At 41.1% G+C, this 25,687-nt stretch overlaps 1 protein-coding gene across 1 annotated transcript in view; it reads right to left on the bottom strand.

Moving 5' to 3' along the window:
• Positions 1-1,128: 1,128 nt before the first annotated feature.
• The window catches only part of stag1b (STAG1 cohesin complex component b), a 44,075-nt gene continuing 19,516 nt past the window's right edge, over positions 1,129-25,687 (bottom strand). Inside the window, exons 10-36 of the mRNA XM_063206620.1 lie at positions 24,787-24,860; positions 24,562-24,685; positions 24,237-24,335; positions 23,827-23,906; positions 22,937-23,044; positions 22,325-22,439; positions 21,481-21,598; positions 19,387-19,490; positions 18,818-18,910; positions 18,417-18,506; positions 16,934-17,137; positions 14,956-15,026; positions 14,380-14,467; positions 13,991-14,071; positions 13,194-13,286; positions 12,639-12,813; positions 11,843-11,982; positions 11,615-11,716; positions 10,790-10,938; positions 10,248-10,376; positions 8,954-9,097; positions 8,726-8,787; positions 8,318-8,504; positions 7,157-7,270; positions 4,001-4,127; positions 3,574-3,654; positions 1,129-3,444 (exon numbers count right to left, since the gene is read on the bottom strand). Of these exons, the coding sequence (XP_063062690.1) occupies positions 3,421-3,444; positions 3,574-3,654; positions 4,001-4,127; positions 7,157-7,270; positions 8,318-8,504; positions 8,726-8,787; positions 8,954-9,097; positions 10,248-10,376; positions 10,790-10,938; positions 11,615-11,716; positions 11,843-11,982; positions 12,639-12,813; positions 13,194-13,286; positions 13,991-14,071; positions 14,380-14,467; positions 14,956-15,026; positions 16,934-17,137; positions 18,417-18,506; positions 18,818-18,910; positions 19,387-19,490; positions 21,481-21,598; positions 22,325-22,439; positions 22,937-23,044; positions 23,827-23,906; positions 24,237-24,335; positions 24,562-24,685; positions 24,787-24,860 (2,976 nt within the window). The 3' untranslated portion in view covers positions 1,129-3,420. The remainder of the gene's footprint in view (positions 3,445-3,573; positions 3,655-4,000; positions 4,128-7,156; positions 7,271-8,317; positions 8,505-8,725; positions 8,788-8,953; positions 9,098-10,247; positions 10,377-10,789; positions 10,939-11,614; positions 11,717-11,842; positions 11,983-12,638; positions 12,814-13,193; positions 13,287-13,990; positions 14,072-14,379; positions 14,468-14,955; positions 15,027-16,933; positions 17,138-18,416; positions 18,507-18,817; positions 18,911-19,386; positions 19,491-21,480; positions 21,599-22,324; positions 22,440-22,936; positions 23,045-23,826; positions 23,907-24,236; positions 24,336-24,561; positions 24,686-24,786; positions 24,861-25,687) is intronic.

The raw sequence follows: 25,687 nt of genomic DNA, 5'->3' as shown, positions 1-25,687 counted from the left end.
CCCTCCTGCTTTTAAACACTGGATTAATGATGTCATGCATTACTTGATACTTGAACAAATAAGGTACCATATCCAAGGTAACAGTCTTAAATTCTGCTATATTTGGCAACCTGTCCTCACATTAGTGGAAAAAATGGACTCTAATGATGTAGCAATAATGTAAATTCTATTATATCCTCCTTCCTCTTTTCTTTCTCATCGTGTTTCTTCTTTTGTTTTCCCTTTAATGTATTATTATTGTTTTGGCTAATATATCTGAATGTACCTGTTGCAACTCTTAGATTCATTTTATACAAAGCCATTTGTACTATTGTATTTTCACATTTTGTATTTCAGTTGTCTTTATTTTTGATTGGGGTGCGATGGGGGTGGGTGGGTTGAATTTTGTTGTATGTTTGTTATGTACCTAATATTGAAAAAATAATTAAAAAAGACTTGAGATCAAAAAAAAAAAAAACCAAACATTATTTATCTGTCTAAAATGGAAGTGTAATTATTGTACACATACAGCATGTGGACACTGGGTTAGATAGAAAAGGTTGTCAAAATATCACCAGAATATCCCTGGAACTTGCAAGGCCTTTCTTTTGTTTCAGACATGTTTAGGTTTTTATCCTTTACCTGACATGTTTCGATGGTACAGCTTCAGTTTGAGGATATCATTTTAGTAGACATTAGTTCCCAGCAATAATACGAGTGCATTTGCACCACTTTCAATATTATTTTCAAAGTCCCTTGTCATGTGGATATAAATGTCTGTTTCTCAAGGCTCTAGGCTCCCAGGGGGCGTTGAGAGGAATACAGCTGAGAGGAGGTGGTGCCTAGTTTTTTAGTTCTTTTTAACACTAAGGGAGGTGCTGGCAGGTTTATGAGAGGTGATGGGGCACTGGGAAGATTATGGTGATGTAAGGGGAAGTTTATTCAAAAAGGTTGAGAAGCACTGCTGTAAATAAACCTGCACCACTCCATGCACTGAAGTGTACGGTAGGCCATGTGAATATCCCTACTGCAGTTGTGCTCATTTAACACTTTCAGCAGTCATTGACCTGCTCACCCTCACATTCTTTATATTCTTAACATATTAGTAAACACAAACATTCAAAGGTATAGCAGATGCATGTTTACAAATATTTTTAAATAGCTTTATTCAAAATATTCTTACAAAGAAAAAAAAGAACGCTTTCAAAATGCATATTGTAAAACTGCAACAATGTTGGTTAAAACTGCTCTTGTTAGGTTGTGCAGAAACAGGAGCAGTAGGAGTTTGGGACCACAGTCTTTGTGCCGGGGAGAAGGCGCCTTGCTCAGCACCAAATAATGGGCCTTGACCAGAATCCGTCATTTTAAAGGTCCTGTATATGTGTGTGTGTTTTACGTTGTTTATTTCCAGAATTTCTGCAGCCCATTCACAAATGTAATATTTCATGAATATTTACTACCATCATAATTATCTAAGTATTCAATAAAACTTGGAAATTGGAAACACTTTTCAAACATGATTATAGGTGGCTCATATCCATGTAAATCTGCCATTCTGAATTACCCGTCACAGACATCTTTGGCTGCAAAGCCAACTGGTGTCAGACCAGTAAATATTCATGAAAAAATGTGGATGGGCATCATACATTTTGGAAATCGAGAGCTCGACAAATTACACACTGGACACTTTAAAGTGTTCACTTTATAGTGCACTTGTAAGGGGGCAATGTACAACGTAACTAAGACCTTTAATGCACTATGAAGCGAAACAGTGTACGTTTCGGATTTGGCGCAAGTGTCGCCTGCTACCACATTATTCACAAAATACAATGCAACATGCTGCAGGATCCCATACTCACATATACAAAAAGAGCTTTCACAGGAAGAGAAGTCCAACCATCGGATATTTTAGCCAAGGGCCTAAATACATTTTCTCCCCCTTCAGTCCAGTACTAAAAAATGTGAATATGTAGATGTTTTCCCCCCATTTGGTACAACATATCAGTGATTTTCTGATTTATGCTTCTTTTTTGTGTACAATTTGAAAGTGAAATGAAAATAGTACTGTCAGTCAGTTAAGGCATTAGGCTGAAACCGAGTCCAAATCTCTTGCATATCTACACAGTAATCACTGATGCTGTAAAACAACACAACAGGACAGAAAGAGAGTGGACTGCAGCCACCATGACATTACTAAAGGTGACTCCTCTTGGAGATGGGGAGCTCTCCACAGGGAGCCAAAGCTACGCCCCTCCATAAGACCCAGGATCCAGAAGGAGCAGGTTAAAAAGCCTGCACATCCAAAACGTCTGACCTGGGAGAAGGACAACCCTTGGGTGAGTTTCTCAAAAGGGAAGTTGTTAGCCTGTTAGCAACTTCGGTAGTTGCCAATGGGAAAATGCATTGAAAGCAACGAAGTAGCTAATGTAGTAAGCAACTTTGGTTTTGAGAAATTCACCCAAGATGGGAAAAAAAAACAGAAAAAAAGGCAGCTTCAACCAGGTTGTTTTCTGTTCCTGCTTTTTTTTTGCCTGTGGTGTTTCAGGTGAAAATCAAAGAGTGGGAGCAGAACAATTCTGGTTGAAGTAGTCTTTTTTCATTTTTGCCCATGATCCAAAAGCCGACAAATGTAAGTGAAGACCTTTTGGACTCTTGGACCTTGGTCCTATGAACAGAGGTGTTGAAAATCTGGTCCAGAAGCAAAAAAAAACCCTAAAAGTTCACTTAGTAACTGGTCTACCCGTCTTGAGCACTCATTACAATCAGCTGATTCAGAACTGGTAGGATCAAATGTGTGGCAGGCCGGGGTTTTACCATTCAGGACCCAGGATGGGCACATCTGCCAGTACAACATGGCATCATAGCGTGAGATAAAAACGCCTATGCAAGATGCTAGTCTGGCCATTGGAGGGGCGTGACTTATGCTCCCCACACCTCACATCGTGTCATGTCAAGACAGATGGGATGACAAACAGGAAAGGCAGATGCGCATTTACCTTTGAGTGAAGAGAGTGGGGCTGTGCATTCATCCAGTGTGAGTCAACAGAAACTGTAATGCCACATGATATCCAACACAAAGCTGAGCTTTGATATGCCATAACAAAAAGAAAAAAAAAGAAAAAAAATGCCTCACATAAAAGAGGAACATCATTTGATGCTTGGGAGAGGAATAATTTTGCTTGATGTAACAGGTTGAATATTTCTTACCACTACAAATGCAATTAGGCACATAACTGTAAAGAGGCGAAAACAAAGGTTAATGGGAGTATTTTATGTACAAACATGTGAATTACAAAGAGCAATACTATAAACAAAAAAGAACCGTGTTGGGGCAGACTGAGGAGACGCACAAAACAGTATCATTTATGAGAAGTTGGACTGCGAGTGTTAGCGTGAGCAGTGGTCAGTGCCAGTGTTCTCAGACCATCTTCTCATCCATCTTCAAAACATCTGCATACCAAAGCCCTGGTACAAAAACAAAGAACAACAATCCACACTTCAGACTCCAAAAGACTTTAAATAAACCCATAAACTTTAAAAAATATACATAAAAATAAAAAACAAAGATGACCATTTGATTTCAACAGGACTTACAGATTCATCCTCAATGATCGCTGTAGAGTCAAAGAAATCCGGTCTGAGTTCAGCTCTTTCTCGTCGATTTCTTGATGGAGGCTGAAAAAGTGAAAATGAAAATGATTAAAGATAATTCAGCCTGTAAAACCTGACCACACAATACAGGGGTGCATTTCACAAAACCAAAGTTGCTTACTACATTAGCTTCTTTGTTGTTTTCAATGCATTTTCCCATTGGGGAACTACCGAAGTTGCTAACAGGCTAACAACTTCTCTTTTGAGAAATGAACCCCCAGGTGAGATTTTTTTCCAAAGAAGTGCAAAACATCCTACCGTTATCCAGTAAAATAGATTTTATCCAGGTCTTCATTCTTAATTTCTAAAACGGTATTACAAATTAAGAATGAAGACACATGGATGAAATCTCCATCCTGTATGAGCTCACCAGATCGATGACCATGGTGTCCTCCATGACCATGGAGTCTTCTTCGTTCATGTACTCCAGCTGTCCTCTTGATGACATCATCACGTCCTCAAAGATGGGCTCTGCGTCGTCCTCCATCAGGCCTCTCCTAATAACAAGGAGGCAGCCGTCACTCTCAGCTCAACAAGCACAACTGCCCTACAAAGGCAAATGGCACTAACTACATATTTTGACGAAATTGAGTTTGTTCTTCATTACACCTCCAGATGCTGAGAGATGCTGCCATGTCAAATTTGCAGTAACTACAATATCAAAACTAAATCAAGGACAATACCGTTTGATAAAGAGTACATTTATGTACATGTTTAAGCCGGAATTATTTGATATTTAAATTTGATTTCCCTACGTCTTTAAAGCCATTTTCCTCAGTTTCAGCGTTGGTGTACTTCAGGGATGGGTAACTTTCATGTTAAGGAGGGTCACATCTTTTTATCGTCACCATCGGAGGGCCAAATGACCACAGATCTGTCTGCAACTCAGAGTTCGAGGTGCAGTTGGTTGCTCTCTGACTATCGATATTGTTTGGAACAAATAGGAGTGTTCTCTTATTGGTCAACAGTATAATTACAATGAATTAATTCAGTAGAGGTTTAAAAAAAATCTTCTCATTATTTTTTAAAGTCATGTTTTATCCATGTAAGGGCCACACTGAGTAAGGAGGCAGGCTGCATGTGGCCCCTGGGCCTCTAGTTGCCCATCCCTGGTGTACTTCCTGCTCTTTGCCTTTGTTGGCAGAAACCATCCAGCACACATCCAGCAGAGCTGAGCTGCCCATAGGATGTAGCAGGTGAACTTGGACCAGCAGCAGGTAGCTTTTCACAATAACCTAAATACGCTATGAGATGACACACTGGACAACTTTTTGAGTAATGTTGTGATGTGACGGCACGACTGGCTACTGTTTTTTTTCCGAGGGGTTATTGAAAAAAGCAACCTGCTGCTTGTCCAAGTTCACCTGACTCATTGGGTGCTGCTGACATACATAAACATCCCCAGTTGAAATCTGAATGCTGACTTTATTTAAAAATATATATTTTTAGGCTTTTATGCTTTATTTGAGATAGGACAGTTTGAGGGAGTGACAGGAAACGAGTGGGAGAGAGATAGAGGGGAAGGATCGTCAAAGGGATGGAATCGAACCCAGGTCACCGGTGTGATGGTACAGCGTCTTAGTATTCAGGGGTCGCGGTGGCTGAATGAGCTGACTTCTAATGTACTTCAAATGTTTTTAAGAGGGTGTGATGGGGAATGGTTTGACAGAACTTGTACAAAAAAGTTTTTTAAACATATGGGAAATGATCCTGTAGGTGGCAGTAGTGTCATTGTGAATTGGTGATAAGTAGAGGAGTTTTCAGTGCCATGGACTTGAAAACAAGTCTTTTCAGAATGTATGGCACAGTGCCAAAGACTTGGTATCAAGTCAATTGCGTTTTTGTATGGGGCTGTGGGGCCTAACACATTGACCTGGTATGTTTGTTTTTCACATGGACAAAGAACTCATTTTTTTATGGCTCTTGAAAAATCACTCAAACGTTGAAAAAAGCCTGGCAACCCCCCGGTCTGAATTTGAAAATGGCTGGCACTGAATGAGTTAAGCTTGCTTCAGTCTTGGAGTTTGGTTCATTTTGGCCCCTTTGGTAATACAAGCTGGGTTGCAACGGTCTCAAGCCATATTTATGGTGAGAAGTCAAGTAGTCTGCAAAGTGTCGCAGAGACGCATGCTTGTTCTAAACCACCATGGTGGCAGTTTGTGAGAGCAAAAATGGAGTTTATGTTAAATATGTTACCCTTGCCTTGTATTTGAGTTTGTGTAAATAAATGAAGCTAACGACTTCACTAGCAAGCTACTATGCTGTAGCGCTACAGTTCCTGCAGTTCAAACAGTCCTCACTGAAAATGCAGATGGGCAGCACATGTTTTCACAGGGTGAAACACGAGTTGGTATTTGTAAATATGATGCAAATGACTTGCCTTTCCTGTTTGTTTAAAATAATCAGATAAGTCAACAACATTTGCGACAATCTATCGCGAGAATATGCAGTCCCAAGAGCCCTACATGCTTACTGTTCTAAAACAACATTTCTGGCCAAAGGGCCACATTGGGTTAAGAATATTGACGGGCCAGATGTCACAGGTAACTTTCTTGTGTCAATGAGAAATAAAAAAGGCTGACATAACTTGCTGGCCATTTCATTCCTGCACATTGTAATGGAATGTATTCAGATGAAGACAGTAACCTCAATATTTGAAGAGGTCTTTTCCAAAGCGCTATATCCACCATTTTTGACTTGAATTTTAATATTGGAATTGACTGATAAGAACTCCTATCATCTATGTGTGAATTCTGGCCATTCAAATGTTTTGAACACATACTTTTTACAGGGTTCCTACACCTTTTTCATGAACAAATTCAAGCACTTTTCAAGCACCTTCAAGCACCAAATGTTCAGTTTTCCAGCACCTTTAATAGATCGCGGGAAGGGGTTGTGGGGATCCTCCCCAGAACATTTTGTGTTTTTAAGATGCAATTTCCTGCATTCTAATAAATTTTAGGGTGTCGAATGGCAAATCTCATCTGACATCTCACTTCCTCAGATTTTTGATGTACCTGAACAATTTATTGCTATAATTTGGCTTACTGAGTTTGACTTTACACAAATTTCAAGCAATTTCAAGCACCTCACCCAAAATTCAAACATTTTCACAACCTTGAAAACACTTAATTGAAATTCAAGCATTTTCAAGGAATTCAAGCACCAGTGGGAACCCTGTTTTTAAACCTCCATAAAATGCATTTTGCAATGCAATTCAATGGAATTCCTAATACAAAAATGTCAATTTCCCAACATTCTATAAAATGGATATATCTCATTTTGGAAAAGAGCTCTTCATTTAGATGAAGACAGTAACCTCTGTGCGTGAATAATATCAAACCTGGAAAGTCTACTGTATTGGGTAGCAATTTGAAGAATGTTGTATTTAAGAGCTGTCTTTCTTGTGAGGGACCTGCAGGGCCAGGTGAAATGGTTCAGCAGGCCGCATGTGTGGACCCTGGGCTCATGAATGCCCTCCCCTGTTCTAAAAGGAGACGTGTCGGTTGTTAGGTTAGGTACTCACACTGGTGGTCTGACGTTTGCCGCTCTTCCCTTAATGTAGTTTCCGCCCCCTCTGTCCTTCCGACTGGCTTCATCTAACTTCTGCTGACCAAGCCATGACATCTGCATCTGAGGGCTTAAAAAAAAAAAGGGAACAGAAACAAAATAAAACCCAAAATGTCAACCACACATCAAGAATACGGCATCATTTTCACAGGTGAAAAGTACACCAATGCCACTCTTGCCCAACACAGCACAGCTGCATCAACGGGTTTCAAAAAGAGCAGCTTCTACACTTCAGATAAAGGTCAATGACGTTTTAGTCGTAGTGCACGCCAGGGTGGTGCAACCACAACTAACGCCACCATTGTGTGGTTTAAATTATTTTTTGTTTGTTTTCAGTGGATTATCTATGAAGCATATTCATTGCATTACATTAATTACAAGTTAATTTAAGCCTAGCTCAAACTACACGAGCGATTATGTGTCCGATTTTGACGTCGGGGTGCACCGCACACTAGAAGAGAATCGCAACCGTCAATCTTATCGCTGCTCGCAACCACCGAGACAATGCCCGACGTTCTATTTCCAGTCGCAAACATCAAACAGTGTTTGATTTCTACGACTTGCGATCGGCGACTCTTTGAGCTGCTAAAGTTCTATTTTAGAACGTCGCACACGACGAGGAAATCTTCCCCGACAATCGTTTGCGATGGTCCTGGGGGGTAACGTTCCAGCGATTGTCGTAAGGGGGGTTTTCAGGTGAGAATCGGGCCGATAGTCGCGTAGTTTGAGCCAGGCTTTATGGACATTTGCTGTAGTTGTACCACCTCACCTCTTAGCCCAAAAAAGACCGTCATTGACCCAGAAAACAAGCCTCAACTGCACACCAGGAATAATGACGTTATTTTGAAGACTATGGTGCAACTGGAGCCAACATCTTTTAAGTCAGTCTCTTTAGCATCCTTTCCTTTCCTAATGTGTCAAGTTTTGAGTGCAAACATACTTCTACATGTAGTCAGGCTTTGAGCCGGCTTCTGACGAATCAGTTGGTCAGGTTGTCATAGTCATATTAGCAGCATTCAGAAGCAGCATGTGGTGTGTTGTACAGTGTATATTGCAAGGTCCAAGCAGATTCTGTGAGGTAGTGCAGGTAAGGTGTGAGGTTTGAGTGGCGACATACTTGTGCATGTAGTCCGGTTCTGAGCCGGCCTCTGACGAGTCCTGCTCGGGGGGTATGTGGTCGGCTGCCTGGCGCGGGTTCTCCCTCAGCACTGTGGACGTGAGCTGCGGCGTCTGCAGCGCCCCCGGTGTTGGTAGTGTGTCATTGCGCATTATGGATGACGACCAAGAGCTGTCAACACTCTCCTCTGAAAGAACACATTATGGAAAGCAGTGAGTTAAGGATCATCTATGGCACTTGTCAAGGATGACAACGTAAATATCAACATTACATGCATTTCAATCCAAGAAAAATAGAGCATTTCCCCTAAATTGGACATCAATAATAGTGAGGCCCAAAATAAACAAAAAATAATCTTAAACATAAAAAAACAAACAGCCAAGAAGTGATTCCTGAGTGTTTCCTCACCGTCTATTCGCCTCTTCTGGAGTGGGGTTCGGCCCTTCTTGCTGCGTATGGAGCTGGCCTTACTGCTCGAGAATCAAGATTTAAGATTAGCTTTATTCGTACCAAGGGAAATTTGTCTTAGACATACACATAACACACAACACATGACATGACAAAAAACAAAAACAAAAAACAACAACAAAAAAAGGCATAAATTGGCATGTTAGAGCTGCATCACGTGTAGGCTACCTGCTGCTGTTGGCGCTGGTGACGGACATGCGGTCGTCGTCTCCTCCCGTCAGCAGTGAGTTTCGGTAGGCGATGAGGGGCAGCCACACATCCTCACGACGCTCCATCATGTGCTCCGTCAGGAACTTCTCCAGGTACGAGTGCCTGAACACGGCACAGACATGGGGTAATGTGTTAGTTAGGGAGGTGGTATTGAGATCAGAGGGTTGCAGGTTCAAATCCCATCCTTAGCCCTCCACCCTACACCTCCATTCATGGCTTAACCCGTTAAGACACAGCATTATACATTTGCTGTTACCAGAATGGCAATGACCAAGTCGTAATGGATTACTAAAGGCCCCGTGTTATGTCATAGTATTGTAGTACTATGGTAGTTAACTTTTCAGTGAGTATTAAAGCGTGCCTCTGGGGCAGGGGTCAGGAACCTTTTTGGTTGAGAGAGCCATAAACGCCAATTTTTTTCAAAGACATTTTCATGAGAGCCATACAATTAAAAAAAAAAAAAAACACTGAAAAAAGCATGTATTTTTAGAGTGTACTGTGAAGTTATTGCTTTTATTGATAACAGGTAAGTATAGGGTTGCCAACTGTCAACTTCATTATGGCAAGGGTTTGGAAGAATTTTGTATTTCTTAGATGTAATTTCCTGCATTTTAGCACTTTTTAACCTCCCTTGTCCCGTTTCAACTCAATGTGGAACCCTTACTTTTATTTATAAATACAGGACGATTCCATATTTCAAGGGATGGTTGGCAACCCTTGATAAGTAAGAGCCATATATAGTTCCCAAAAGAGCCACATATGGCTCTAGAGCCATAGGTTCCTGACCCCTGCTCTGGGGGTACAGCCTGCATTAAGGGGTTAAGTGCCCTTGAACAAGGCACCTAACCCCACATAGCTACAGGGACTGTAATCAATACCCTGTAAATAACCAAGTCGCTTTGGATAAAAGCGCCAGCTAAGTGTAGGGGTGGGCGATATGGCAAAAATGCCATATCACGATTATTTAACATAAATCTTGATTTGAATGCATATAGTTGCTTAATTCGGCTTTGAAAATGTCATGTAAACACTTCATAATTTAGAATTAAATGAAAGTGCAATGTCTCAACGGAACCATTTAATTCAGAATTTTTAATTGGGAGTTAAAAACATGATGTAAATGTGGCCACTGTATACAGAGATTCTAGGAGTATTATTATCATTATTATTATTATTTTATTATTAATATTTTATTATTATTTATTATTGTTCATTATTATTATTTTATCCAGTCTCTCTGCTGTATACTTACACAGTCCTCTTGTCCTGTCGCAGTAGCTTGGAGGAGAACTCACAGAGCACCTCCAGGAAGGCAAGGTTGAGAGGCGGAAACTCGGGCCCTTTGGGATGTGGAAGCTTGAAGGCAAACTCAATGCCGTCTCTGCACAAATACAAACCAAAGAACAAAATCAGTCTTGCAGGGTTCCCACTTGTTTCAAGGAGGACATTTCCAGGAGGTATTTGAAATAATGAATGACGCCGTTTGTCAGAAGCAGCTATACACTTCGGCCTCCTGTCCTGATGCATCTGAAGAGACACTAGGCAAGTTGATGAACAAAATCAGTCATGAGGGATGCTATTGACTACCGCAATAAAATGCCCAGCCTAGCGAAAATATTCTTAAATCCAAAATGGGGTCGCAGCAGAAAAAGGTTGAGAACTGCTGGGGTAGGGTGTGTGGATGATCTTATTTGTACAGCATAGGGGTAGGTAGGGTGTGTGGAGGATCTTACTTGTACTCATTAGGGGTATGGGTAGGGTAGGGTATGTGTGTGTGTGTGTGGAGGATCTTACTTGTGTAGTGTGGCCACTGCCTCTCTGGTTTTGATCTGGTCCAGGCCGAAGGTGAGGGCAAATCTCCGGGCCAGCTCCTTGATGCCGCTGACATGGGACGAGGTGCGGTCCAGATTAGGGCCCTGGTCTTGAACCAGATCGTGGAAGAGCTGAGGGGAGCAGGACAAGTTAGAGAATGTATATGAATGTCTGCTCTTATTGGGGAATGGCTGTCATAATTATGCTAAAGCAAATACATGCTGTATGAAATGTTTTGTTTTGTCTTAACAGTGTTTGTGTTAGGGACTACAGATGAAAAGAAGATATTTTTCCATTTGCATATTTAACCCATTGATGCCTAAAGCACCCGCAAAAAAAGGCTGCTGAATGCCTGAGCCCTTAAAATAAATTAAAAAAAAAAAAAAAATGCCCTCAGCCCATAAAAAACGAAATTTCTCAGCCTCTGAAACACATAAAAACATGCAATAAGCTGCTTTTAAACGCTAAGACTCTCATCTTGCATTAGAATGTGTTCATTCAGTTCTAACATACCAAGATTTAAAAAAAAAAAAAACCTGTATCTTATCTCGTGAGCCTGAATGTTGCGTCATGCAGCTCCAGGCGCAACGCAACATCCAGCATCAATGGGTTAAATGAGGTGTTTTCCCACATAACAATATTCTTCAACACCTAAGTCCCCATCAAATACTCAATTTCCATTTCCAAATTACTACTCAAGAACAAACAAAAAAAAAATGTCAAAGCGCAAGAATGTTTTTCAAGTTTACTATAGGAGATCCATTCAGTTTGATCGAGAGCTGAAACACACATCACTTTGGTTACTACCTGCTGCAAGCTGAGAATAAGCGTCTTCGCACACTGAATCTTGTCCATCTGTCGAGTCTTGCTTAACGTTTCCTTGATGATGTCGCCATAGTCGTTATAATACTGTGGGAGAGGAGAGAATGGTAAAATGCCTTCGTCACATCTCTGAAGAAATCAAAGGCACAAGTCAAAGAATTTCGAGGTTCAAACTCACCTCAGTTGAAAAAAAATAAAATAATAAAGCATTACCTTCATATAGTGTTTGAATATGTCGGCTGCGGTACACATGTCTACGATGTCGTAGATGATGAGTTTGCTGAAGGCAGCCAGCAGGTTCCTCCTCTTGTGCAGGGCCTCGATCTTGTTGGCCTCATCCTCTTCATCGCCCTCTAGAGGTCACACAGAAAACACACCCGCTCAGATCATCGCCAGACACCCATTCTACCTTTACCATTTGCTATTTTGTCACGACACGGTACGGTACCAATTGTCCTCAAGGAATACACCATGCTCTGGTGTTGCTGGAGCGATATGCTACTCATACAGTATGTAGGCCTTAGGGCCTCCGGCCACTGGTTCCGTCAATTTCGGCTACCCCCGCACACTGCCGCAGACATGCTATATCAAACAATGAATGGTCAATTTAATCACGGCAGAGCAACAAGGGCCGCCTCTGACAAAAATAGAGCCCTCCCGTAACCGGCAGCCGACATCTGTCTGGGTGTGCAGGGTGGTATTGAAAACAGTGGAATCACACGTTGACAGAGCAGAGCACTGTGTTTGCCCGATTCTCCATATAGTGTGGAGGCCTTACCAGAGATTCTTTAAGTATATAGAGATATGCCAATGTAATAGGTTGCTATGGGCACCTAACATGACCAGGTTCTGGTCTGCCTAAAGGGAAGTGTCATAATACTCCTAGCATTGAATAGAACAGTCCTTAGGTCTGCCTAAAGGGGGATTTCCCCCCCTCCCCCTTGCAATAATAGAACCCGGAAACAATGGGTCAATGGAACCTCTCTCTCTCTACTCTCTCTGGCCTTACCCATGCTCTGATTCTCGTCGTCCTGGTCGATGAAGACGTGGTCGAGGACAAAGGTGAGCAGTTCGTTCTGCAAGTTGCTGTCTGGGTTGAAGACCAGCGGCAGCAGAGCGTCGCGGCCGCCCGTCGTCAGCTGGTGACTGAAGATCATCAGCAGGTCACACAGGAGCATGAACGCCTGAAGACAGAAGGCAGGAGGGAAGGAAGAGAGTTAAAATGGTAGCACAGTATGTATTTTCTTTCACATTTAGCAGCCCTTTTTTAACAGACTTTGTGCTTTACTAAAAGTGGTTGAGATTGAAATTTAGTCACTTGCAGCTGATTGGACCACTGACTGTAAAAGCACTAGGGTTAGTTAGTCTAATGCATTGAAAATAAAAAAATAAATAACTAAGAAAGATAACCGAGTGGCACCAGAATTTCTTCCCTTTTATTCATGTCTGGTCCTACACTGGTTGCACCGGATTGTCACTAGAAGTGCGGAGTAGTAGGAGTAGTATGCAATTTCCTTGTTCTACTGAACATCAAGTATTGCAGGTTTCTGTGAAAAGGGCTCACCTGCTCCTTGACGGGCGTATTCACATTAGAGAGGCACTGTTGGCACACGGCCAGGAAAGACTTCACCACTCGCCGCAAGACCAGCAGCTCATCCTGTAGACAAGAGGGAAGATGAGAGAAGACAGACAGTTGACAGGGTAGAATAAATAAATAAACAATAAACTACGCCACCCAAAAAAGTGACTTATGTGTCATCATCATTAGACAGAGAAGTAGCAAAAGGCAAGGTAATGTACTGTTGAGTACATGCTGAGAAGGACACAGCTGAGAGGGGTGGTGCTTAGTTGCCACTTGGGGGACACACATAAGAACATATTATGTTTTAACACTAAGGGGGGTGTTGGCAGGCTTATAATTATGCCAAGGGTAGGGCTGGGTAAAATAATCTATATAATCGATCAATATCATTTAAAATTCACATAATCGATTCACAGGGCACAAAATCGTTTTTTTTTGTAGTTCATTTTCTTTTTGTTATTTTTGTTTAATTTATGGAAAATACCCAGTAGGTATTAGTCAATTAGGCCTAGACCTACTTATTACAAATTAGCAATCTGTTAACACGGTCAAGCCACAGCCCTGTGACATTTTTATATAAAAATAGGCAACAGCATCTTTTGGGGGAAATCCTTGCACCAAGAAGGGAACGGATTGAATCGATTCGGAATGAATAAAATCGAATCGATACAGGAACAGGGCTGCGATACCCAGCCTTAGTCAAGGGGCCGTTGGCAGGTGAATGATGAGGTCCAGGAGTCATTTGTTCAAAAAAGGTTGAGAGCCACTGGCTTACGTACCTTAGTAGGCGCTCCCTCTGTGGCCTTCACCAGCTGCCACAGGATGGAGTAATGACAACACTGAAGAGCCTGGGTGGCGATCTGATGGCACAAGACAACAGGACGATGAGTACTTGGGGGGAGCTTGTAAACATACTAGCCCAACTAGTGTTGCATTGTACGTTCATCGTACGCAGGAATTCACTCAGCTCCTGGGAGCAGCCCATTTTCCATAAAGGTTTGTAAAAAAAACATTCTGCATGCCTAAGTACTCGATTTTACACACCGTTGGCTAGGCCAATTGATTAGGACACCCAGATTCTGATCATCTGGATAGGTGAGTAAATACTTTTGGTTATATACGTAGTGCATGAACCAAAACAAAGATCAATGTTAGAGCACTTCCTCACCTGTTCAGGCATGGAGCCTTGCTCAATCCCCATCCTCAGCAGTCGGTAGCAGTTGTCAAACAGGTCCCATCGAGTCAGGTCATGGGCACTATAAAGGAAATCCAGAAAGTCAAAGAATGCGCGCACATCAGTGGCACAGGTGCTGGACCAAACGTAAGATAACTGAAAAGAAAATAAAGGTCCGCAACACTGTTAAATGCTCCCAAATATTCAATTGCACGACGTTTCGGACTAACCGTCCTTCATCAGAGCGCAACACAGAACAGCCTTTACACCTGTTCTGTGTTGCACTGTGATGAAGGACGGTTAGTCCGAAACGTTGTGCCATTAAATATTTGGGAGCATTTAACAGCGTTGCGGACCACTATAAAGGAAACCAATGAAAAAGTGGACTTATGGATTCAGCCAATTGTTGACGGGGTTCGGTTTCAGCAAAACCCTTGACCGTTCCTACCGTGCAAGTATTAGATTCCTCGTGTACCCTCACTGAGCAATTCATGTTAACGAGCCTTTCAGTAGCAAGGAGTTCAGTTCAAACAAAGACTTAAATTTCAATTTAGGAGATTGAGGTCATACTTGTGGAACGCTGTGAGCCTCTTCAGACTGGACAGGACATTGTAGATATCGTCGTCATCTGCCTCATCGCCCTAGCAACAAAACAACACGAACAACACTCGCTTAGCACAAACAGAAAAGGAAAAGCTTCATTTGAAGATTACACACTGGTCCATAAGAGGCAACACAAAACACATGACCTAGTACTAGGGGTGGGCGGTATGGACGGTATACTATCGTAAAAGGTATTTTTTCCATCAAGGTATGGATTTTGGCCATACCGTTCTACCGTGATATAGCGCATTGCATCCTGCAGATGGCAGTATAGACAGCGTTTTGAACATCCACCCGACTGACTGCTCAACTCAAGTTGTAGCAATGTGGTTGTAGAGAAACAGCACAATCATTTCCTTTGAATAAGCTTCAAGTGTAAAATGTATGGTTAGTGTAGTGAACTATTGTTTGAAATGGTATGTGATGGCAACACATTTCGATTCTGGACTCCACAATTTACTGGGCACGAAATGCAAGCTAACTAGCCAACAGCCCAAGTCATTCATGTCTATGCTGGTGTCTGACAAAATGTGCTTATTTGTGCTAACATTGGTTGCCTTACATTTAACACATTGCGCCAGCCATAACAGCTGTATGTTACTGTTTCCAGTTGAGATAATACCATTCATGATATCTGACTGGGTGTTAGTAACTAAAATGACTGTTCACTGTTTAAAATGTGGCATTAGCGATTTCGCTAACGTTAGCACGCTAACCGCTGGTGCAGTGAAAGCTGCCATTGCCATTCAAATGCATTAGTTCTGCAATGCATTGCTAACTGCCTTATGTGAAAGTTCGTTTTTCTAAACTTTAACAATGACAGCTTAAACCATTATGCTTGGCATAATCACAGATGCAAGCACACATTTCAAAATTACCATAAACAAATAAATAGAAAAAAAGGTGCAATGAAAGATGTAGTTGATACAATCCACGTTCAGTTCTATTTACTCTCAATGTGTTCAGTTTGACACCCCTCCCTTTTCCCCTTCTCCACCGTAGTTTAACCCCTTCGATACTTGGTGAAATTGACAGTGTTCTATTGGGTAGCATTGCATTGCATTGCAAAATGCATTTTACATAGGCTAGTTTTTGCTTGTTTTTAAAAAATGTAATGGCAAGAATTCAGACATAGGCTATATGAAAGGACATTGTGTCATTTCCAAAAATCAAATGCAAAGGTTAAAAAAAATGTGGGTTTTTTTTTGGTCATTTTGCAACGCTTCAATTTTAAACAAATGTACAATACCGTGATATATACCGTGATATATACCGTGACTAAAATTATACCGAGGTATACATTTTTGGCCATATCGCCCACCCCTACCTAGTACTATCACATTTTTATGGTGATTTAAACAATGATTTTTGTGGTTGTTAGTCATCACCGAGTCAATTTGCTTGAGATTCTCCATTTATTTTGAGAGGGTCTGGTCTAATTAACTCAAAGGCATAGCCAATGCAAGTGTGTTAGTATAGCTCAGTGATTTTCAACCTATGGGCCGGGGCCCACTGGTGGGCTCTGAAGGTAATCCAAGTGGGCCTTGAAATCATTTTCTACAAATTATAATCATATTTTGGTGTGTGTTGCTATTGATTTATTTGGGTTTTATTCTTTATTGGGTCAGAAGTGGGCCCTGAACATTTGTGACAATTTCAAGTGGGCCCCACATTGGAAAAAGTTGGGAACCCCTGGAATAGCTCATTTCATACACATATGCAGTTCAATGTGCTTTACACAAAAAAACAAGGACCGGTGGTGGAACAATTCCACACAGGGCCTCAGGGCAAAACACTGACCCCCATACGGCCTGCAAAGGTCATAACAGGTCCCCCACCACCAATACAGGAGGGCCCTGGGGCAAATGCCCTGCTTGCCCCCGCCTATAGCAGCTCTACCCCTGGTTAGAACTCCCAATAAGAATGGCTCTCCTCTCCTTTTTACCTCCTGCAGTAAGTCCTCCACAGAGTGGCCGAAGCGGTCCACCAGCTCGTCGACCAGCTGGCTGCGGGCGATGTCGACGCGGTTCATGATGGTGTGGTCCTCGCTGCACAGGATGCTGTAGGTGCGGCTGCAGGCCTCCAGCACCTCCGGCTCCGTGTGCTTCTCCACCACGAAGCGCATCTGCTTCAGCAACGCGTCCAAGTGCTGTCAGGACAAAAGCCAGTTCCAGGTCAACTTTTGTCAGTTTCTTCAAATGCACAGGTCATACAAGGACCACAGGACATTGTGGAAAAAATATCCAAAAAAGTAAATTTCAAAAATGTTTGTCCAGTAGGGCAAAAGGGGCAGGTGCTTTAGCACCACCACATACCTAGCTGTGCACATTTATGACCAGAAGTATCATACATGGTTTCAACTCTGTAATGTCACAATACTAGTGTGGTAATTACATCTCTAAGAGTACTTCTATTTCTTTATAAAACTACTAGTTTATACAACTACTACTGTTTACAAACAATAGCTCAATGCTAAATTGAAAGTTTTGAGAGGTGGCAATCTCAATGTAAACATATATTTTGACTTAAATAAGTACAACATCAGATCCTGTAAACTAAAAGTTAATTAGAGGATTTTGTAGACCAAAGTAGAGTGGGAGTAGATAAAACATGACTACATTGTAACCGTGGTAAATGTGCACAGAGCAAGAGTTTTCTTTTCTCGCATCAGCCAAGATTTCCTGCACAGTTTAGCTCTGATGTACCGTCTTGGCAAGCATTCTTCACATCTGAAAGGATGGAAGCGTGTATTTGAAGAGCTTCGGTGCAAAATGTCATGTCCAGTTTGGAACATTTTGAGAAATTTTTGTATTGGGGATAGCGTTGCAAAATGTATTTCATATAGGTTTTAAAAGTATGTTCTCAAAATATTTGAATGGCAAGAATTCACACACAGATGACATGACATACAAACAGTCACTTCCAATAACAAAATGCAAAACTAAAAAATGGTATTGAGGTCATTTTGCAAGGGAACGCTTCATTTCAATCAGGGTTCCCACTCTAATCCTACTCTAAAATTCCATGATTTTCCATGACTTTCCAGACCCAAAACACAGAATTTCCATGACCAGTTCCGTAAAAAAATGACGTTTAAAAGTGTGAAAACTAAACATTATCTTCACCGACATCGAGCCATCGCCAGACTTCAGTCGCCTCGTTGCATTATAGAATGATGCACATTACAGCGTGAAACCAAACCGTCTCTAGTGAGGCGTTGTAGTATAACCAGTAAGATATACCAAACAAAAAAGTGTATGCTTTTACACAACTGTAAAGAAAATTCCATGATATTCCATGACCGTGCATGCAAAATGGTAAAATTCCATGATTTTCCATGACTGGAAAAACTTTTATGAAATTCCATGATATTCCAGAAATTCCATGACCCGTGGGAACCCTGTCTCAAGGTATACATCCAAACAGACCTTCTCCATCCTGCCAGCACTGTACACATCCAGGTCAAAGAACTGTGGGATCTGCAGAAGGTTGGCCACTTTCTCCGAATCCATCTGGTACTGGAGAAATTAATAAAGCATATTTTATAGTCATTTTCAATCACCGCTGCTGGTATGTATGTGTGTGTGTGTGTGTGTGTGTGTGTGTGTGTGTGTGTGTCTCTGTGTGTGTGGTTATCAGGCTTATTTCACCAAATATTGATTTCTGAACTCTTCCTAAGTTAAAACATTATTATTTTGTTTTCTTTGCCTTTTTCATGTCTGAAAACATTACATAATAATGTTATAATAATAATGTTGTTCATCATACTCTTTAAGAATCTTGGAATTTTAGGAGGTGTTCAGATTCTAGATTTCTGAGCCTTTGTTACCTTGGAGAGCAGCATGGGGAGTGCCATGATGAAGTGCTCCGTCAGCTTATTCTTGTCGTCAATCTGAGTCTTCCTCTCTTTGGTGGTGAGGACCTGAGTAGCACATATGAAAGTACAGTACGTGAGGCATACAGCAGGATACCAACTATGGAATACTGTGAATTTTCAAAAACACAGCAAAACATCAAGTCAATAACAGCTAATAACAAAGACCTTGTGTCGAAACGTGTTTGGCAGTCTATTTGCCTTTTTACTATTCAAAAATAAGAAAACGGAGTGCCACAGTTTCCTGCTCTTCATTTTTTCGATGTTAATAACAAAGTACTTTTCTAATAATGGCATAAGAGCATCAATGGGCTTGGAGAGTGAGTGAGTGAGTGAGTGAGTGAGTGAGTGAGTGAGTGAGTGAGTGAGTGAGTGAGTGAGTGAGTGAGTGAGTGAGTGAGTGAGTGAGTGAGTGAGTGAGTGAGTGAGTGAGTGAGTGAGTGAGTGAGTGAGTGAGTGAGTGAGTGAGTGAGTGAGTGAGTGAGAGAGAGAGAGAGAGAGAGAGAGAGAGAGAGAGAGCATACCCTCTTCCCTGTGCCTCTGCCCACTGGTGGATGGGCCTCGGCTGCCTGGCGTATGGTGCACACCATCAGCTCTATCAGGGCTCCCTCATGCCGCTCTCCCAACACTACAAAGAAATACCACAATGACAACATGTATTTATATAGCACAATATCACAACTATACAGTTGACTCAAAGTGCTTTCAAACACACACACACATATGTATTCCCACATTCACACACCAGCTCTGGAGGCTGCCATACAGCGTCAGTTGTACAGGGTTCAAAGTAAGTTAGGAACTAATGGTTCCGAGAAATGCACCCCAGATCAATATGAATATCAATGGCGTATTTGCCATTGAGGAAAGGGAGGAAGATCCTCCCTCGAAATAATAAAGCCAGATCTTCCAGCATAAATTACAGAAACAAAATATATTTATTATATCTTTGTTATACAATTGTTAGTATTTTATAGCTATTTTGCGATAAAAACATATACTTTAGCGCTTCTAATTCACATAATAGACCTTGGAGGAGCGTCCTCCCTTCCATCCTCATTGACTTCCATTATAAATGGTGAAACCCCGGTCGTAGCGCGGGCTTTACTTTTTAACATTGAAGTGAATGGAGCTTAGGGAGGACTGTCCTCCCTTTAGGCGGGTCTAGAGCCATGGAAGTAATCTGCCTATCAGCGAAGCTGAATTTATCAAAAGCCAATCAGAATATGACGAGTTGGGTTGACAGACGACAAGCAAGGACTCGGTCGTCATGACAACGATATACAAATCAACGGTGTGAGAAGAATGCGGCAGCAGACAGTGGAAAGTGTGGAGTAACTTAATTGGCGAATGTTTTATGAACCCTTAATAAATACAAAGGAAAGATCAACTGTTTTCATGTTGTGAATCGCGCAATATCACTCCCTGGATTTAGATTGAAAACCGAATGGAAAGGTCAGTGTGTTCATATCAGTCACTCACGTCGCTCGATCATTACACAATGCAAGCGAAGCAAGGATGCAAGTCGCATTCAGGATTCAAATGGTCGGACCATCACCAATGTTTTTAAAAGGTAGTCTTGTTTCAGCATGTCCTACGTGCACAGTCTCAATGCTTGTCTTTGTGTTTCTCCTTCGTGCTTTCCCCTCAAAAGAGGGTTATTTACAAATGGGAATAATAATGCTTTTGGCTGTACATGAAGGCACTGACCCTAGACTGGCGTTCTTTTCTCCCTCCTCAAGACGAGAAACATGACAGCACGAAGCTTTAACCTCTTCATAAAACATCTCTGGCTAAACTTCCAACATGTAGCCTACATCATGTTAGGTAGTTTAATTTGGGTGGAATTAGGAATACTAGGCACGGATTTACAAAGTAATCAACGACATATTTTTTTTATTCGGAACCTAGTGAAATAGCCCATGATCAGACGCACGCCGTTCCATAGACAGCGCTCGCCAGCTCCTCCTTCCACAGCTGTCGCTCTCAACCCAGGTACCGTCAAAAGCAAAACGGATAGACGACCACAACGTCGTAGGCCATGTACCATGTTATGGATCATAAATAAGATTTTAAAAATAAGATAATGGAAGGGGTTTAAAATGTTTAAAAATCTGTAAGAATATGTTGGAAGGAGTTGAGTTTAAAACCCTTAGGCCCAGGCAATACAAGTCACTCAATGTAAGCATTGCTAGTATCTTCAGAATTGTCCATTTGTGTCTATGGAAGTATGGTTAAAAAAACACAACTGACAGGGTGAAATGCCATGCTGCCTTTGGTCAAAGTTAGATATACTATAGAGAGATAAACTTTCTACTTTCTATAATATTTTTCTTCACTCTTCTCTTTCTTTCCCTTCAAACACTTTGGGCAGTTATGTATGATAATATATTATACAAAGTTTGTTGCAATTATTTTATAGATGTCACAAGTCAGCTTTCCAGACAACAAAATGCCATATCAGTTAAGTTACCTAGTAGGCCTATTACTAACCCCATTTACCCGCATCTATCCGACTGACCACCTCCTTGTCCTCCCTAATTTTTATGACCAAAAGACTCCACTGATGAATATTATATACAATATATATACAATATTATATACAATATTTCACGTACCCTCCTCTCCCTGCACAGGGTCCTCCAGCAGCAGTTCGGTCATGCACTCCCAGTCCTTCAGCAGCTCCTGCGAGCTCTCCCACAGGCTGTCCACCAGGTAGGCCGCATGCTCGTGCAGCTGCACAGGAAACAAAACAGAGTTGGTAACGCATATTCAAGCTCAACAAAATACCTTATGACATTGAAAGGCTTAAAATAAACCTTTCCAGTTTTCATCCAGTTAAGTAGACATTTGTACGTAAATCACTGGGATATTGCCAGAGATTCTTTAAGTATATAGAGATATGCCAATGTAATAGGCTGCTATGGGCACCTAACATGACCAGTCCTAGCATTGAATAGAACAGTCCTTAGGTCTGCCTGGGTCTGCCTAAAGGGGGATTTCCCCCCACTCCCCCTTGCAATAATAGAACCCGGAAACAATGGGCCAATGGAACCTCTCTCTCTCTCTCTCTCTCTCTCTCGTTTGCTAAATTAAGCCCTGTACATCATGCTCATGCAGCTACAGAGGAAACACAACATGACATGTTGGTAACAGACATTCAAGATCACCAATATACTATCATTAATCAGACATTTGCTTTTGTTCTTCCATGTGTCATTTCAGCTTAACAGAAATGTCGGTAAGTATGGTAGACATTGGGAGACATTGTGGAAGACATTATGGGAGATATGGAAGACATTGTTTCAGCAAAAAAAAAAGTATGATACATACTGTAAGGCTTTTAAAAAAATGACTTTTCCATCTTTCATCAAGTTAAGTAGAAATTCCTAAGGAAATGCTAAATGAAACCCTGTACATGATTTTAGTTCAACCACCCTACATAGTTTGAAGGCTCCTCACCTCGCTCTCCAGGAAAAAGAGCACGAGCATGCGGATGAGGTTCCCGTTAGCGCTGTTGCGGCCTCTGCGCTTGGCCAGGGCCTCCTCGGCCTGGGGGTCGTGTCTACTGAACAACCTGCACACACGAATACAGCACACTTTACAAAACAGGAGCAAAGATCTCAAAAAAGATCAAAAGAAACAAAATAGTCTTCTACAAAATACTCAATCAAGTTTTGACATTAGTGGCACAGTAATTCCAAAGGAACTATGAAATTACTGTGCTGTTAATACATAGTCTAAACTCTAGAAAACAACAGTGTGCTGAATCATCCTTGACTGGAAGCATATCAGAAGAAATGCACTCTGAGACAGTCAAACAATGTTTCTCCTTAACTACAGTTGACTGTCTCAGGGTTCGCTTGTAATCTGCTCCCAAGCTGTCTTACTGTCCTCCCTTGTACTTGTGGCCTCATGTCGTGATGACGTTACAAGATAGAAATTTAATTCAAGTTGTTGTGCCTAGGATGGCAGCGGGTACACTTTATTGTTTTCTTTACGGAGCCGAGGCATCAGCAAGTCCAGGACGGGAATTTGGATTGTATGATGAAATGTCCCCTGTGGATCACTCACTTCCTGTGCAAGAACTCCCCTGCAGCCACCGCCACCGGCCGATGTGCTGAGTACACCAGGTGGTAGACGTTCTCACAGTCCTCGTTGGACAGGGCATCCTCACTCCCCCTGGGACACAGCAAGGCGCCACACAAGGGATTAGGCACATATAGACGAAATAGGTTTCATACATTTCAATAATTCCAATTCCAATAATTCCAACTGGCCAAATGGCTGGTCAAAATTCAGTTTGGCCAGTAGAAAAGAAAAAAAAACGTTACTAACCAATGTGACCCATTAGTCAGTGTGTGATTAAAGGGGTATGCCACTATTTTGGGGCTTATTACATTTAAAATCGTTGGCTGGGGTTTATAAAGGTGGTAAAGTGTCTTATTTTTCATGTTAACCGTTGTCTTGCTTTAAGACAAGTTAAAAGAGGGAATATGTCGCTAAGCTAGTGAAAGTCAATGTATCCGTGTAGCATTGTAGCATGCTACATGGATACATTGACTTTCACTAGCTTAGCGACATATTCCCTCTTTTAACTTGTCTTAAAGCAAGACAACGCTTAACATGAAAAATAAGACACTTTACCACCTTTATAAACCTCAGCCAACGATTTTAACTGTAATAAGCCCCAAAATAGTGGCATACCCCTTTAACATTTACTGGCCATTTAGGCTGGTGATGAAAAAAGTTAACATATACATTATATTATGCCCACATATTCCAATAAAACCTTTTCCAAGTAATTTTCAGTAGGTTAAGAAATATAAGTACAAAATATTAAAAATTTATGTAAACACTGGACATGATCACTGACCTGTTTATTAAAAAAAAAAAAAAAAAAAAAGTACAACACAGCATTTAAAAGTTTAGTGATATGAAACGGAAGGAAAAACGACACTTACTGCAGTATAAGCGTGACTAATCTGATGGCTTCCACTGCCACGTCATACTCTTTGTCCAGAGTCATGGACACAATGCGATCCTGTAAGACAGTGACAAATGGGTTAAATATGACTCAGTATTCACTAGAGTGGCAAAAAGTACATTTTATGGGTTTGGTGTATGGTGTAATAATAATTGGAAACCATGTATAACTGGCTACAACTTTGATAGTTTATTTCTAATTAATTAAAGAAACCTAGAGACGTAAAGATGCATAGATATTAGATTTTAAAAGTAGTAGGCTACCAAGGCACTCCTCTTGTTTGTGGTTCAAATGCCTTTATCTTAATGGACATAACATAATGTATGATTTATTCTCCGATATCAATAAAATATACAAGGCTTACAGTGTGATGTGTGGCAGCTGTACCTTAAAGCGGTTGGTGAAGAGCTCCAGCTTTGGAAAGAGGTCCCGATTAGTGTAGAGGTTCTGCAGCGCCTTCAGACACTTCAGACGGACTTCTCCTTGCTAGACAGACAAGTGGATGAAACAACTGCTTATCACATCAAGGAGTCAGTACATGACAGTTGTTGACATGCTTAAAAACAAACAAAAAAACAAAAAACAAAACAAGGACCCCAATAATGACTACAACTATAATACTTGAGTTACTGGTGAGGTCGTGGTACAAGAAGTCATGGTGCATGGATACAAGAACATAATCGTGCCCCCCAGTAAAACGACAAGTACTCACTCTGTCATGAAGAGTCCATCCCACATACTTCAGATAGCTGTCATTCAGGAAGGCGTCGCTGTACATCTTCATCCACACACCGATCTCCTCAATGCAGATGGCTCGAATCTCCGCGATGGCATCCCTGGCAACAATAAGTGGTTGAAGTTAACAATGTGTGCCACTAAAATGAAATACATTGATTTAGCAGAAAACACTTTTTTGTGACTTCATAACAGAACACACCTGTAGCGGTGAACAAAGATACCCTTGAAGATGGAGTTCATCATGTTTTCAATTTCATCTTGATTTTCTTGGAGCTGCATGAGGAGATCAAACAAGGAGGAAGATGATTAGTTCTTGTTGTACAAAAAGGATACATGAGGAACCTTTAAAAGAATGTTTTACGTCTCAAATATGACTTAGATATGTATGTGTATATTGCATAAGTAAACAGCCAAAGTTGGATCAATGATACATTTGGTTAAACTTTCAGTTTTGTGGATGCTTTCCCCTTCAATGGCTCAACGCAAAAAATAATCTGAATATACATGTACTAAGGTCTATGGAGTTGATAACATGAACTTGCCCCTACATACTGCATGTCTCCTACATATGGGAAAATTACAGACATGAACATGTTAAAGGGACACTGTGTGAGATTTTTAGTCGTTTATTTCCAGAATTCATGCTGCCAACTCACTAATGTTACCTTTTTCATGAATACTTACCGCCATCATCAAATTCTAAGTATTCATTATGACTGGAAAAATTGCACTTTTCATACATGAAAAGGGGGATCTTCTCCATTGTCCGCCATTTTGAAGTTCTTAAAATAGCCATTTTTAGCTGCGAAAATGACTGTAATTGGACCATACTAGTTAATATGTGTTTATTACTTAGTAAACTTTCATGTAAAGATCAAATTTGGCAATAGGGAGCCTAGTTTCAATGAGCAGCATAGTTGCAGTACCTTTTTTGACCATTTCCTGCACAGTGTCCCTTTAAGTCAAAGATGCTTCACTAGGCAAGAGAAGAGCATACGTTTATTACAGCCAGTTAGCATTTTGCTTCTGTTTTACCAATTGTATCTCTGCATCTGTAACATTGACAGTGTGGATCTGTAACTACTGTTAAGTGTAATTTT

This window comes from Engraulis encrasicolus, chromosome 9 (assembly GCF_034702125.1).
Source record: "Engraulis encrasicolus isolate BLACKSEA-1 chromosome 9, IST_EnEncr_1.0, whole genome shotgun sequence".
Lineage (NCBI taxonomy): Eukaryota > Metazoa > Chordata > Actinopteri > Clupeiformes > Engraulidae > Engraulis > Engraulis encrasicolus.
Note: the sequence above shows the minus strand (reverse complement) of the source record. Positions and strands in the feature narration are given on the sequence as shown.